The sequence below is a fragment of the Cavia porcellus genome, unplaced genomic scaffold (genome assembly GCF_034190915.1).
Source record: "Cavia porcellus strain 051 isolate PalLab524CR breed Dunkin Hartley unplaced genomic scaffold, mCavPor4.1 scaffold_29, whole genome shotgun sequence".
NCBI lineage: Eukaryota > Metazoa > Chordata > Mammalia > Rodentia > Caviidae > Cavia > Cavia porcellus.
In genome coordinates, this window is record NW_026947512.1 from 42675098 (window position 1) to 42690446 (window position 15349).

General features: G+C 39.1%; 1 protein-coding gene across 6 annotated transcripts in view; it reads left to right on the top strand.

Annotated features, from left to right (window-relative positions):
* The window catches only part of Unc5d (unc-5 netrin receptor D), a 537437-nt gene that overhangs the window by 421310 nt on the left and 100778 nt on the right, over positions 1–15349 (top strand). For 3 of the 6 annotated variants that reach the window (XM_063240191.1, XM_063240193.1, XM_063240192.1), the window contains exons 5-6: positions 12664–12844; positions 13700–13867. In XM_063240191.1, coding sequence (XP_063096261.1) covers positions 12664–12844; positions 13700–13867 — 349 coding nt within the window. The remainder of the gene's footprint in view (positions 1–12663; positions 12845–13699; positions 13868–15349) is intronic. The other 3 variants (XM_063240194.1, XM_063240196.1, XM_063240195.1) reach the window with 1 other exon arrangement.

Below are 15349 nucleotides of genomic sequence, written 5' to 3' on the forward strand. Positions count from 1 at the left end.
CCATTTAAGCAAAATAGTGTTTCACCACAAGATATCCCAACATGAAAGTAGTTACCATAATGTCTCTTTCCTTGAAATCTTTGAATATAACTTCATATACTGTACCACCAAACATATCAAGACAATGTAAAACCATTCAAGAAAATGACAATATTACAAGGTATTTAGAACCAACCATTAGAAAATGAACAATGGTTTCTGTATAATCTCTTTGTCTATAAAAGTCTTTGCTTATATTATCACATATAATAAAATCCAATAAGATACAACATGTTAAGACCAATGGAGACAGAAGAATAAAAGCTTGATAGGACTTCAAAACAAGATGATACTAAATCAGCACTAGCTATTATGATGTCTTGTTTTCTCCATAATAGCTGTTCATACCATCCAACCTTCTCTGCCTCATTTCTTTTGAGCTCTTTTTCTATCTTTTGTTGTCAGTTTGTCTTCTTCATTTCCCTTTCTACTCCATTCATTGTGGCCTCTCTGCCACTGTTTCTGGAATCTTGGTATTTTCCTTTTTTAGAATATCCTGCAGTATTCTCTGTAGAGTTGAATTGGTGGTTGCAAATTCCCCTAGTTCCTCTCTAACCTGGAAGTACCTTGTTTTTCCATCAATTTCTAGGGACAGTTGTGCAGGATATATCAATCTTGGCTGGAGGTTGTTATCTTTCAAAGCTTGAATTATTTCCCCCCACGCTCTTTGTGATTTGATGGTTTGTGCTGAGAAGTCTGCTGTAATTCTGATGGGTGTTCCCTTGTAAATGATCTATTTCTCGACTCTGATGGCTTTTAGTATTCTGTTCTTATATTGGATTTCTGGAATTTTGATTATTATATGCCTGAGTGTAGCTCTGTTTGGGTTGTAGGTGGCTGGGGTCCTGTATGCCTCATACATCTGAGTATCTTTACCTTTTGCTAAATTAGGGAAATTCTCTTGGATTATTTCTGTGAATAGCTTTTGTAGTCCATTTGTTTGTGTCCCTACTTCTTCTTTTATGTTCTTAATTCTTAAGTTATAGATCCTCTTATCCTCTTCTAGCCTTTGTATTATTGCTGTTTGTTTTCTTGTTATTTTTAAGAAGTTTTTCCTTTCATGCTCCCACATTACAAATCTGCCCTCCAGTTCAGATAATCTATCCTTAGTTTCTTTCAAGCTGTTATGCCAGCTTTCAATAGAGTTTTTAGTTTCCTGGTAATCTCTTTGAACCTGCTTCACGTATTCTACATTTTCTCTATTTTCTCCATCAAACAATTCTCCCCTTTTTTCTGTTCTTCCATTCCACAATCTGTTTTTTCTTGGGTGGTGCTGAGCATTTCTCTAACTATTCTACTTATATCTTGCTTTACTTCGTTAAATACTTCACTTTTAAACTCGTCTGCAAGGCTCTGGAGATAGCGCTTTATGTCTATTGGTGCCGTGTCTGATATTGCATGTTTTCTGTCCTCCTTTGCATTTCCCTTTCGTGGATCAGTGTTCTCAGGATTGGGGACTGAGGACCCTTTCTTGTTGCTTCCTCTTCCCATACTTTTTGTTCCTTCCATACAAGCGAATAAAGGAGACCCAGTTTTTTTTTTTTTTCTCTTTGTCTGTTACAGTTTGTTTAAATTGTGTCAGCTAGGTGTTCCCGCCCACTGCAGTGTACTAGGGAGACACAGACCTGGGCATCCTCTGCTGGGCCTGCCCCTCCAGGTCAACCTACCAAAGGCTTCACCACTAGGGTGCACCTCCAGGCGCTGGGACCTGGTTTGGGCCAGCCTGCTGGGTCTTAGTTAGAGAAATCACCCAGGCCAGGCACTCCCCACCAATCCCGCTTGAGGGGGGAATATGCGACTAAAGTCACTGCAGTGTCCTGTTCCGGCAAGTCTGCCCTGTCCCAGTAATGTCCTTTGCTGGAGCCTCCTACTCTATGGAAGGGTCGCCGTTCCACTCACTCACTGCAGGTCGATGAAGGCTCCCTGCCAGTCCCGCTCTCAACTCCTTTCACCGATTCCCACTCTAACAGCTTTCCCACTTCTCTCCCCCTGCTGTGCCGATCTGGACACAGCAGCGGCAGCAGGAAATTCAAATCACAGTTTCCAGTGGCACGGTTTCCAGCTTCCGTGCTGGGATTTTATCTGTTCCTGTTATAGCACCAGGATTGCATTTCCAGTTGGTTTCTCTTAGCTTAATTCATTCCTGGGTTGGCAGGGTATATCCCCTCTTTCTTGGCACTCCTCATACCGCAGCATTCCTGGATTCTAAGCGGGGTATCTCAGAGATCCTCCGTAGCTGCTGCTATCTATCCGCCATGTTCTCCCAGAAGCCTTCTCTATGTTTTCTACATGGAATCCAGTCAAACTTATTTTTCATGTTATGATAACCTCACACTACTTTCAAAAGGTGATGTAGAGAATTACCACACTGTGTGTCACTGTTGTCTTCCACTGCTTCCCAACTCTGCCCCATCTACACCTACATAATCCTATGTTTCCACTTTGTCCCATCAAACAAGGTTGCCTTTTGATGACATCTTTGATTATTCAAAATAAAACTACTTCTTTTATGTACCTAATGTCTTGAATAAATAAATAATATTCAATAAGAAGCCACATCTTCTCATTATAAACTAATAGCAGCTTCCAGAATATGTTTAAAAACATCAGTCTTCTAAATAATTTTCTCAACACTGTGGCATAAAACAAAGACTAATGCTACCTCTCATGACCCAGCTGTGGCATTTTTTAAATTGACCAGGTTTTTAAGGAGCTAGCAAGTGAGTAGGGTGTACATTACACATGATCAAAAGCAAAGAGTAAAAGATTTGTAAAGCTTCAAAGAGTATGATACTGAAAGTTTACTTGTAAATTATAAACAACTCCATTTAATATCCAGTCTAGCAAATCCCAAGACAGGGGAAGTAAACGTAAGGGACAGGAGAATCAGGTAGATGATATCACAGAGTGATCCTCATTGACATTTTCTGAGGGACCTGATTTCCAGATTGATACTATCTAAAATCCAAAGGCCAGGGAACTTGGGAGAAGTGGGCTATGAAAATGGCTTTCTTACAGACTTATCAACACAAACTCTTAAGTCAAGAAGGGAATGGGGAGAAATATTCCAAGTCCTGAAAGAAAATAATATGCAACCAAGACTCATATAACTGTCGAAACACTCTCTCAAAATTAATGGAGAAATAAGATGCTTCCAAGACAAGGAGGAACTGTGGGAGTTCGTGGCCACCAATCCAACCCTACAGAGAGTGCTGAAGGACATTCCAGAAAAAGAGAGGAAGAGATACCAGGATTTCAGCAACAGTGGCAGAGAGGCCTCAATGAATGGGGCAGACAATGGAATGAGGGTATAAGGTGGACAAATTATAGCAGAAAAGTGGAGTAGCAGACATGAGGCAGAGACGGAAAGCTATAGTCTTTAGACAGCTCTGAAACACTATATAAAAAAGGCAGAGGTCATTGTTAATAGTGTATCAGGATTTAAAAGGCACAGTAGTCTTATCGTCATATTTAGTTTGAATTTAATTTGTTCTGGCCTGTCCACTCATGTCAGATTTGAGGGCACAGACATCTGACCCAAAAATAGCAAGTTATACCATGGTAACTATCCTTACTTTCCTATTAACTTAAACTGAAATCCTGTATTACTTACATTGTCTTACTATGACTGGTCTTAATTGAATCCAGTTCATAAGACCATGGGTTTGCCTTGGCTGATTTTATTTGAATTTGATATGCTTGTTAGTATCAACCCTAAAAGTAGAGGCAACTACTCTGAAGATGACAAGATGTAAAGGATATCCATACTGGTATTAATTATTAACAGCTCTCAAATCCTACAATGCTTTCAAAGTTGTATTTTTATAAAAATAGGTAACACTATGTTTAACTATATTAAGCTGATGATGTGGATAAATCTATTGAAAATAACAAGAGAAAACATAGTAACTATGGAAGATCACCTGTATTGTGGTCTTATATGTCTTATCCATTGCATGTTTTCTAGGAATTTGTTTTGTTGTCTTGTTATGATTTGTTTTTCTCTATAATACAGAGAGGATAGATATATATGTAGAAATTCATACATGAGATTTTTTTTAAAAAAATTATTACGGGAACAGATTATATAATGCAAGATGTAATGAACAGATACTCTGAAGAAGAGACACTAAGAAACCCAATGCTAATTTTGTAGCATTATGATATAAATTCTAGCAATACTATTATTCACTGATCAGAATGATATTAATCTAGTCTCTTAAGTTCAATTTCAGCATATGTAAAGATGGGGACGGCTACCACGAAGAGAATGAGAGATGCGATAGTAGTTATTATTGTCTTCCCCAATGTTAGATCTTGAGACCTAAAAAGCCTTCATCATCCTGTAATGATTTGATTAGTTCTATAATGTGCAATATGTATATAATGTGGGTGAAGATGGGGACAACTTTTTGTAAGAAACTAAAGACAGTTAGATAGACAGTGAAGATCTCCAGTGGACTTGCTTTGAAATCTGTATTTCTTTAAATTGTTTTTTTAACTGTTTTGTTCCATTTTGATATGTTTATTCTTACCCTCTTTGAGATGTAAAGCAAGTATGTAGGTCTGATAACCATATTACTGAGTTTTTGTTCGATCATTGAGCAGAACTGTTTGCAGTGTCACTTTTTGAATGTCATTGTAAATAATTTTGCAACCTGAACAGCTATTTCTAAGATGACAATATGTAGCTTATCAACCGGCGATTTCTTACCATTTATTTTTCTGTAATTTTGTATTATTTCTACCTTTTTTATCTCCATGTATTTTTTTGTTTCCTTTTCTTTAAATAAAAAAAGAAAATGGCTGTCTTTTCTTACTATATTGGGTATGCCTTGCTTTTCTGTTTTGTTTTGTTTTGTTTTGTCTTTCTATTTCTAAAGGGCTTATCATTCCTGTCATGCAGTATTAAGATGAAAAACAGGAGCATGATAAGTCTGACATATTGTTTGGTAGAAATACGTGTAAAGTTTATATACCTACATACATAGCTGTTTTGATGAAAGGTCAGAATAAATAAAATATTATGGTCCATGCAAACTATTCATGGATAAACCTGGTCACAGATAAAATATTTCCAGCAAAGCACCCTCTATCCATCCTTCCTCCAAAAGAAACTCCCTCCCTATTTGATTACACGAAGCCACCTATAGGTTCATCAATCACTTACCTTCTGTCCTCAGCTAACCAGAATGATTGATCAGAAGCCTGCTATCTGGCATGAAATCAAATTGTCTTTGATGTTCTGTGTTTCCAGATTTGTTTATAAACTGACAAAAACCTACAAATTGCAGACCATCTGCACCTAGCACTATGCTAATGAACGCAGACAGCCTGCAGATCCATCAGCTCCTCACCCCTCCCCAGCCAGTTCCTCCACGTGTTCCTCGCTGAGGTCGCCCCTCTGCACCAGGCAAGGGGAAGCCAGGTGAAGAAGTGATCCTCTGAGGGCTGAATGCCACCAGCGACTTTCAGAAGCATTTCATTTTTCTGTCATGGGGATGACCTGTTAGCAAGAGGTTATTTTGATGAGTGAGGCTAATATGGTTAGCCTCAAGGGGCTCCATGTATTGATCACACAATGCTAATTAGAAAAACTCGAATTGATTTGTTAGGAGCTTAATGAGGGATATCCAGCATTGGCAACCTCTTATAAAATAATTTCTGGGCTCTCCCTCCACGTACCCTCCTGTAATGCTTGCACACAGTTGTGTACAGGTGTAAAAGTTCCCTCGTGTTTGCCAGTCACTCCGTGAGGGAGTTGTGAAGTGGCACACATCACCAGTGAGTCGTGACATTCTCTGATATCAGGGAAGCTTAGTCGATGGAAAGGAGTTAACTTCAGGGAAGAACACTGGGTGTCTCTTGGTGATAACCCTCACTGGGGATCAGGAAGTTGGTACATTATAATTTTTATAGCAAATCTACATCTGGCCCATATCCTGTGTAGTTTGACCTTCGTAAGAGGTATAATATAAAAATAAAGAATATTACATGAAGAATACATGTTCCTAACTTCCGTGGGGAATAGAAACTGGCCTCACTGGGCTGCACTTTCTTGTGGTGACAACAGTCAGACTCTGCCCAGCAGCCTCTGTTCTGCTCAGATTTCATGGTCTACATTTTGCCTTCATCATCACTTTCTCTTGATTCCTTGGCTGAGGCCAAATGCTCCATAAATTTCAAGACCCACATGATACATTAAAAGCAGGGAAAAGGTTTTTGAGCAAAAATGATTTCATTATCATTTTTCATTGCGCAAGATTTTTTTTTGAAAGGCCCATATCTCTATCTAAAAGTGGAAAAACAAATGGAGACAGCAAGTGCCACATGTTTTAAGAAAAATGAGCGTGAGCTCATTCCTCGGTGGAAGCTGAGGACAGTTTCTTGTCTTTAATATGCAGGCAATGCGCGCAGCTGTCTTGCACCTAGTGCCACTTTGTGAATTTATGTTACTTCCCGAGCCCCTCGGCATGTCTGTGTTTGCAGTGGCTGAGGGAGGAGACAGAGACAGAGGCAAAGAGAGAGAGATAGAGACATAGAGACACAGAGAAAGAGAGACAGATGGAGACAGAGAGACACAAAGACAGAAATGCTGTGTGATGCAGTACTGCGTTAGGGCCACTTAGCTCATCAAAAATATTTCAACATTTCCCTAAGTGACAAAAGCATACATCTAAGTACAATTTGTCACTTTCATAAGCCCAGAAAATACCAAACTGATTTGCTCATAAAGATCCTGCCATCAGTTAAATGGAGAAACTGCTGGGTTGTAAATGAAAATCTAACCCCCTCCCCCATTAGGAGTCTACTAATGATTGTTAAACTGATGGACCTCGGTCACGACGTGAGCACCAGGTACACAGTAGTATGTGCAGACCTAGATGCTGACAGGTGTGTGTCCGTCGTGCCCATGAGTGAATAGGAAATAGATTCTGAAACTGGGCTGGATCAGATGGGTAGCACAGGTTGTGCACTGTGCTTCTATTGAAAGTGTCATTGACATACAGTGAGAAGGGAGTATATTATCCTCTGTGGGGTCACACAAACATGGAGTGTGGGAATGGCCATGCTTAAGCTCGTGGTTGTCACATCTGCTGCTCAGAAACCCCCTCTTCTACCTCAATTTTAAAATGTTGTTTCTTCGTTTATCCACTTGTCATTTTGGGCTTGCAGATTAAAAAAAAAAAAAAAACTGTGAGCTGAAGAAACATTCTGTGACTAGCTATAAATTTGAAAATTGCTGTAACTACACCATAAAGAAGAGAGGTATTTTTAAGCTAAGGTGATCTTTTTTCAAATGACTAAAGCTTCTTTGTGAATATGCCACAATTAACTACAATAAAAGGGCACTAATAAGACTATAAACGCACTGCATTTTCTTTCACTCTTTTTAAGCATGTGTATATCTGTAACTATTTTTGTTTTATAAGCTTATGAGAAAGCTAAACATCGTATTTACATGTTTAGTTTTTCATGGTTTAGGAGCACTTTCAGCTGTTTCTGAGATCATAATTCATATTTTGAACCAGCTGCAATCATAATTTTGAAGCCAGTATGATACTGAATAATGTAGTGGACTCGCAATTCATTTTCCTACAAAACTTGGTTACGTAGCGCCCTGCTTTGGCTGCCCTTGTTCTGTCCTGCTCCCTATTCCCCTCCTTCCCACTCCCCCCTTTAGCTTTCCACCTTCATCCTACCAAAAATAATGCAGTTAAATCTTCATTCACATCCCTAATCCTTTCTTTTGATGAATTCTTGGTTTGAATTCATAGATCATCACAGAAAGATATGATCCACGGCAGGTCTAGTATTAATAACAGGCATTGCTGTGTTTCAGACTATCAGATCCTGGTAAAGAGAACAGTGAAAGTGAGGTAGAAGAAGGGGAGAGGCCTTCTGTTCTAGAAACAGCTGCTGGCCACAGCCTGTCCCAGGAAGCTAAAGGCAAAGTGGGTTGGGCGATGCCTTTGGAAAAGGCATTTAGGCAAAGGATGGGCAGTAGTAATGCCCTAAGGTTGGAACTTGCTTTGGCTTTTCTAGAACAGGGAGGAGTCCAGGGTATTGGAGTAGACTGAGCAAGGGTTACTGAGGGTGGAAAATGCTTAGGAAGCTGGACCACAGAAGGAATTCCTTAGCCTCAGAGAGACTTTGACGCCATTAAAGAAAGGGTTTCTAGCTAGAAAGTAACACAACCCCACCCCTTTGTAAAGAATTAGGTAGAGAGCCAGGAGGAAAAACGGGACAGACCAGACCGCTAGTTGGAACCTCCTGCAGGAATCTGGGAAATGAAGTACTGTTAATGGGTAAAATGCCCTGCAGTCTGTTCTCTCAAAATTGAGAAGAAACCACAAAAGAAAAGGCCCTGTTATATGTGCACATCTGTGACATTTTAAAGTTTTCCTTTTCACTTAGAAAAGTCTCATATTTTTAAATTAAGGGTACAGTGTTTAGTTTTCTAATTGTAATGTATTTTCTGTTTCTTGTGAACTATAGTCTGATGTCAAGCCTTATTTACTGGATAGGTTTTTAATCAAGTTAAACAGAAGCATTAGCTATTTGCATTATTTTTACTCATTTATATTACCTAATATCAATCAGTGTTGTCCAGAAATTAGTGTAGAAATATTTTCCTGATTTGTTTGTGCATTTGTTTGGTGAATGATTTATTTTTCTATAAATTTTCAAATAAAGCTAAATCTCTATTTGTTGACTGTGGCTTTCATTTTCTCTAGGCCAAAATTCCTTTAGAAAAGCTTTCTTTGATTCCCAGGTGCTGAGACTCTCTCAGATTCAGTCTCCAAGGCCACTACTCATCACGCTCTCTCTGGTCATCTCCAGTCTAACCATAATTTACCGGAAGTCAGGGCCAGATTTCCCCCACATTCATCGGAGAAGAGTGGAAAAATAAAACAGTGAGATGGGGATATATAGAAAGAAACTTAGACACTACACATTAAAAAAAAAGAGAGAGAGAGAGAGAGAAGAAAAAAGAAAACAAAGAAATTAACAAGAAACAAAGAAATTAACAATCAGAAAAAATACCATTTACTCCAGACTTTCTGAATAAGGAGGTACAGCAACCCACACCTACTGTAAGCTGATAAATTTCCATGCTAGTGTAGGGGTGATGGTGATTTTTATAATGTAGTTCTACTGTGCTTGCAGGAAATATCTCACTATGAGATTGATAACAGTATTACGCTCAACCCTTTTATTTTGGCAAATACGTGGCTTGACTTGTGTATTTCTGTCTTGCCTGTCAAATGCAAGGTCCAGGAAAGATGGAACCATCTTCATTTTCTTTTCTTCGCTTTCAGCAGCACTAAGAGCAACCTTTGATGGTCAAGAAATGATTGCATACTTTTCAGATGAATAAATAAAGAGCTGTGTAAAATGTTAGCATAAAATGGGGGATATTTAGTTCCAGGGTTTAGTGAGTTGTGTTTTAAATCAGTTTTTGTGCCTTGCTTTGTCCAGCAGAGCCATGCTGTTTTCTGGGCAACATCGTTAGTACTGCTCCTCTGGGCTGGGACATGGTAACATCTGTCAGGACTCATGGGATTGATGGAGAAATCTGTGCCTCGTTTCATGGTTACACAGCACTTCACTTTTTATAGCTCTTCTTTATGTTCTGGAGCTCTCAGCCTTCTGGACATCTGATGTTATTTTCTTTTCTCAAATAGACCTCTTCTATGGTAAATTTTGAAAGAGAGGATATTTATTCCCTAAACTCTCATTTATTGGAGGGGAGTTCTTGGGGTAAGGATTAAAGGATCATTCTTCTGATAAATATAATTGTGTTAAATTCCACCAGCACCAACACCATTATACCAAGTTATCATAAAACCACTGTCACTTGTTTATTTGTGATGAGAATTCTTTAAACTTAAATACAAAGTGAGATGGGACATTTTGTTCCAAAACCAACTTTCAGGTAGCTGTGCTATTGATGGGTAGGGAACCACAGAATCTCCTTGGTCCTTTTGCTTCTGTACATTGTCTTTTTGTATCATCACTTTCTGTGATAATTTATGATTTTTATGTGTCTGTTAAATGTGTTTTGCATATGTGATAAGTAGACCTCCATGGTTGTGACTTGAGAAATGCCAGATGCTTCCAAGATGGCCCTAGAGAATGATCAGTAGCTCAGATGCAGAACCAGAGGACGCATAGGGAAAGACACAGGTCATGGGAAGGATCTGCTTCGTGAAATAGATGCTTAGGGTGTGCGCTTCCATTTGAGGAAGGAGAATCTGAGAGCAAAAGGTTCCTGTCTGTATCTTCATTGGGTGTCCAAGGAAAGGGAAGCTTAGTATATTAATAATGTGCCTGTTATGGAGACAAAACACCTAATACCAGCAATCCAGAGGTTTTAAAAATAATCTAATAATACATGTTTAATATATAATGATCATATTCATCTTAGGGAATTTATACCTGTCCATGATATATCGTAATTATTTTTGCCCCTCCCTACTTCACATTTCAAACCCTCTGCCCCTCCCCATTTACAAAAGTTGTGTTTCCGTTTTTTCCTTTCCATTATCTCTTTTAAAATACTGTTTCCCATAGTTTTGTTCCCTTTCCACCTCCTTTGTTCCTCTTCCCATTTGAATAAATTCTTCCTGCTACCCAATATCTGTCCTCCATTGCGCTCCTTTTTTATCCTTTAGATTTCATAATCAGGAGAAACAATGTGATATTTAAACTCTTGTATCTGACTTATCTCACTTAAAATGAGGGTTTGGAGAGGCATCCATTCATATGTTAAAGAGCATACAGGTTGTTTCCAAAATTTAACTATCATAAATTACACTGCCATACACATGAATATGCTTATATCACTAGTGTGATATTTTTAACTTTTGTGGAGAGATACCTAGAAGGAGAAAAGCTGGGCCAAATAAAACTTCTAGTTTTAGTTTTTTGCGGAATCTCCATAGTGATTTCCATAGTGATTATAACAATTTACACTCCCACCAACAATAGAGAAGGGTTCCTTTTCCCCAACAGCCTCACCATCATTAGTTCCTGATTAATTTCTTATAGTCATGCTTTCTGGCACAAAATAGAATCTCCATGTTGTTTTAATTTCTATTTCTCTAATGACTAGCATTGTTGAATATTTTCTCTTATATTTGTTTGCTGTTTGCACTTCTTCACCTGAGAAGTATCTGTTCATTTCAGATTCCCATTTTTGGATTGGGTATTTAAATTCAGGGGTCTGATTTTTTTGAGCTATTTATATATTCTAGATATTAGTCCTTTGATGAGCTGCAGGTAAAATTTTTCCCATTGTAGTTTGTCTCTTCATTATGTTGGTAATTTCTTTTGCTGTGCAAAAGCTTTTTAATTTAATCTGTTGTTGATTCTTTGTAATATTTTCTTGTGCAATCAGGATTTTATTCATAGTCTTTGCTTACACTGTATCTTCTAGAGTTTTACCTACTCTAGCTTCTAAGATTGTTTCTGTCTTAATATTTAGATGTTTGATGCATTTCAATTTTAGTTTAGTGCATGGTGAGAATAGGTTTACCCTTTCACATTTTCCAGCAGCATTTATTTAAAAAGGGTGTCTTTCCTCTAGTGAAGGTCTTAGCCCTAATGAAGAAGTTGTTTGGAGTTATGGTTATGGTGGGTTCAGAACATGACTGGCTCCAAAGTGAAACCAGCACAGCCATGAGCATCTAAGAAGCAGAGGGAGCAGGGAGGATTCAGGATCAAGAATACACCCACCCAGTTCGCATCTCCGGGGACCCACCTTCACCTCATTCAGCGAGGAGTCTTCCATGGGTTAATGCACTGAGGCAGACAGCACTTCTATGATCCAATCATGTTCCAATCCCAGGAGACTTTGGAGATTTAGATCTAAACCATAACACTTAGCAAGGCAGTGAAAAGGGGAAATAGGTTCTCTTGAATAAATCTTTGGGAAAATAGATTAGAGGTGGGAATGGCCTGTGCTCAGAGGATGCTGAGATGGACTCCTCCAGGAGAGAGGCTGAGCTCTCGGTGTTTCAGGTTTCTAAGCCAGAGTCTTTTGAGGCCTTGGAGGACTGGCAAAATGATCAGCAAAGAAATCTCTGAATCTGGAGAACACCACAGACTGAATTTATTTTGTTTCTGCTGTTGCATAACTCTTTATATCTTTCATAGCATTATTAAACTTGCTTAAATGTAAGCGTACTGATTTGTAACTTTATCCAACAATATAATGTCCTCCCAGAATAAAGTACCAGTAGAGCATGTATATTTTTATTCTGAGTTCTATCTTAGACCAATTATTGAAATATCATCATCAGTGTTGTAATGAAATAAAATGAAGTGACCTAATTACAATCATTTCTTTTCTCTCTTCCGCTGCATTTTTAGAAATGGGTCAAAGTTAGTAGGATGTTTGTGTTCTTTTTCTACTTTCAGTTTATTAACTTGAGTTTGATTGCAATCAATCTTACTTAGTAGAAGAAAAAGGAATGTGGAACAAAGAAACAAGTGTTGGCTATTGTATGATGTGTTATATACCTCTGCCTCCCATGTACCAGAATTACTCATCTTCCATTTCCAAAAAAGACTTGTTAATTTTCTTAATCATTTGTCAATATTCTTTTCTTCTTGCAGGTGGAATGGCTGAAAAACGAGGAGCCCATTGATTCTGAACAAGATGAGAACATTGACACCAGGGCTGACCACAATCTCATCATCAGGCAGGCACGGCTCTCTGACTCAGGGAATTACACCTGCACAGCAGCCAACATAGTGGCCAAGAGGAGAAGCCTGTCAGCTACTGTGGTGGTCTACGGTAAGACCAACCCCCAGGCCACAACTGGGTGGGGAGAGCAGAACTCAGAGAAATGGATGGCTGTGTGTTTCATTAAGACAGTCCATGCCTGGAGCTGAAGGGACACAGAGGGTCATCTGCGGCAGGGCTCTGTCCTTCCCCCATTTGACAGGCAAGTAAATACCCCTATACTGTTAATGCATTTGCTATCCCATCCATGTTGGACTTCTGTGAGAGAGTTAGTGACATTTCCATTTCCTTTCTGTTCTAAAACTAACAAAAGGTTTGTTCATTTTCTCCCATTGTGCTTATATTTGAAAAGCATCAAGGTGGGCAGTGTCTGCTTTCCTTCACTCCCAAAGCCACCACCCATGCCAGTCTTCACAATCCTGCTACCAGTTTGTCCCTCTCCTGGCATAATGAAACCCACCCAAAACAAACACTACTGTTTGCTAACTCTCTCAGGTATTATATAAAAGAAATCCCCAGCTTTTTAAGTAAAGGCATTCCCTTTCACAATAGAAGAAGCCTGGGATTTATTTTGGAAGCACCTAAGGTAATAGAAATTCAAATGCTGGTATTTTCTTCTTATACTGTGAATTTTCAAGTGCTATAGTGATGTGCTGATGAGTTCTTCTTTTTCATCATTTCCCTGCAAAGCACAATCTCTAGGTCCTCCCTTTTTCAGACAGTAGATTAAAGGGTAGATGACATGGCACCCCTGCCACCTCACGACAGGGTAGCCAGTGGGGCTCTGAATGATCTTTTCATCCCTGGATGCGCAACTCACAACGCCTGGCACAGTGGCTTGCACATAGTAGGCAATCAGTAAAAACCTCTCTCCTTGTTTTCTCCCCTCCCATTTTTGTCTCTCAGTGAATGGAGGCTGGTCTTCCTGGACAGAGTGGTCAGCCTGCAATGTTCGCTGTGGTAGAGGATGGCAGAAACGTTCCCGGACCTGCACCAACCCAGCTCCTCTCAATGGTGGGGCGTTTTGTGAGGGAATGTCAGTGCAGAAAATAACCTGCACTTCTCTTTGTCCTGGTGAGATATACACAGACTCCCTTTTCCCTTCTGATCCACCAACACTATTAAGCTGGTGTGAAGCAATCAATTTAACCTTCCTTTCCAAAGTCACCCTCTTCCAGGGTCTCCGAGTCTCTGTCCAAGGTGCTGATGTGGAAGTTGGTGTAGTAGCAAAAACATGAAATGACTGCACAAAGTATAAGGGCATAGTTTTTGGTCTTGTTGTTGATGTTTGTTTGTTTTTTAATATTCAAATGACACCAAACACTTACTAGCCACAAGCCAGATGCTTCGAAGTAGTTTTTGTACTATCAATGTTTGGTTGGGCTAAGCCACCTTTTCTGTCCTTCAGTTTGTCTGGTTTATGAAGTATGCTTGTATCGTAAATACTAAGCAGCAGTTAGGTGAGACATCTTCAAGTGCAAAATAGCAGAAACCAAAAAACCGACCGTTTGCCAGCTGAACCTTTGTATTTGTTTGTATTGCAATTGGCAGAGATTGTACACTGTCGCAGCAGTCTATATTTTACATTTAGCCTGTGCTTGCCTTTCTTTCGGAACAGAGAGAGACTTCGTTACCAAATGTGCCTTGTACCAGTTCATTTGTTCATTTCTCCCTGGCTGTAACCCAATTTATACAGTGAGAAACAGATGAGATGGAAGATGGCTTTCTTTATGGAAAGCATATCCTCCCACTGAGAAATAAATTGATCCTGCATCTCACATGCACTACAGAACATTAACTCCAAGGACACTGGCCTTGAGTCTCAAGTCTTTTAAAGTTTCAAATTTTGTCCCTCTTAAAGTTAAGGTGAGGCTCTGACCAGCAGCATATTCTTGGTGTTTCATTTTGAATCTCATTCGATAAACATTTATTGAGTGCTTACTATGTGCCAGGTATTGCGCAGGACATTTTTATACATATAATGTCATTTAACTCTGTGTTGTGAGTTGTTTTACCCTCAGGTAGCAGAAATGGTAAAGTGAGGCTGTGCGACTTTCCAGAGTTGTCCAGCTGAAACTTGATAAACCCAAGACAATGTCTCAGACACTTTGATTCACTAATTTTTATATTATCTTATTCTTGTCAAATTGCTTAAAAATTGCAATATCTTAACCCAGGCATAGTCAAGCTATTCCTGGGAGGTAATGGAGCAATTGCCCTGAACATCTGCCCTAATCTCTAGGGTTAATCTTTAATGGAATTAAGTTCAGTTCATTCATTTCTGCATACCACAGGAATCCATGACCCAAGAAATTCTATTTATGTACATTCTAGCATCTTGGGGCTTGACTGACCTGCTTTAGTTTAATGCTGTCATTATATTTGCATTTAGCTTTTTATTATTTTGGGTCTTTTAGGGCTTTAAAATAGTTCACTTTACCCTTTTTTCTAAACTGTCAACCCACAAGGCAGTGGCTGATGACCAGTAGTTACTAGGCAGACTTTGTCGATCTATTTAAGATGTACCTGAATCTGGAAGATTAGGAAGAAATAGAT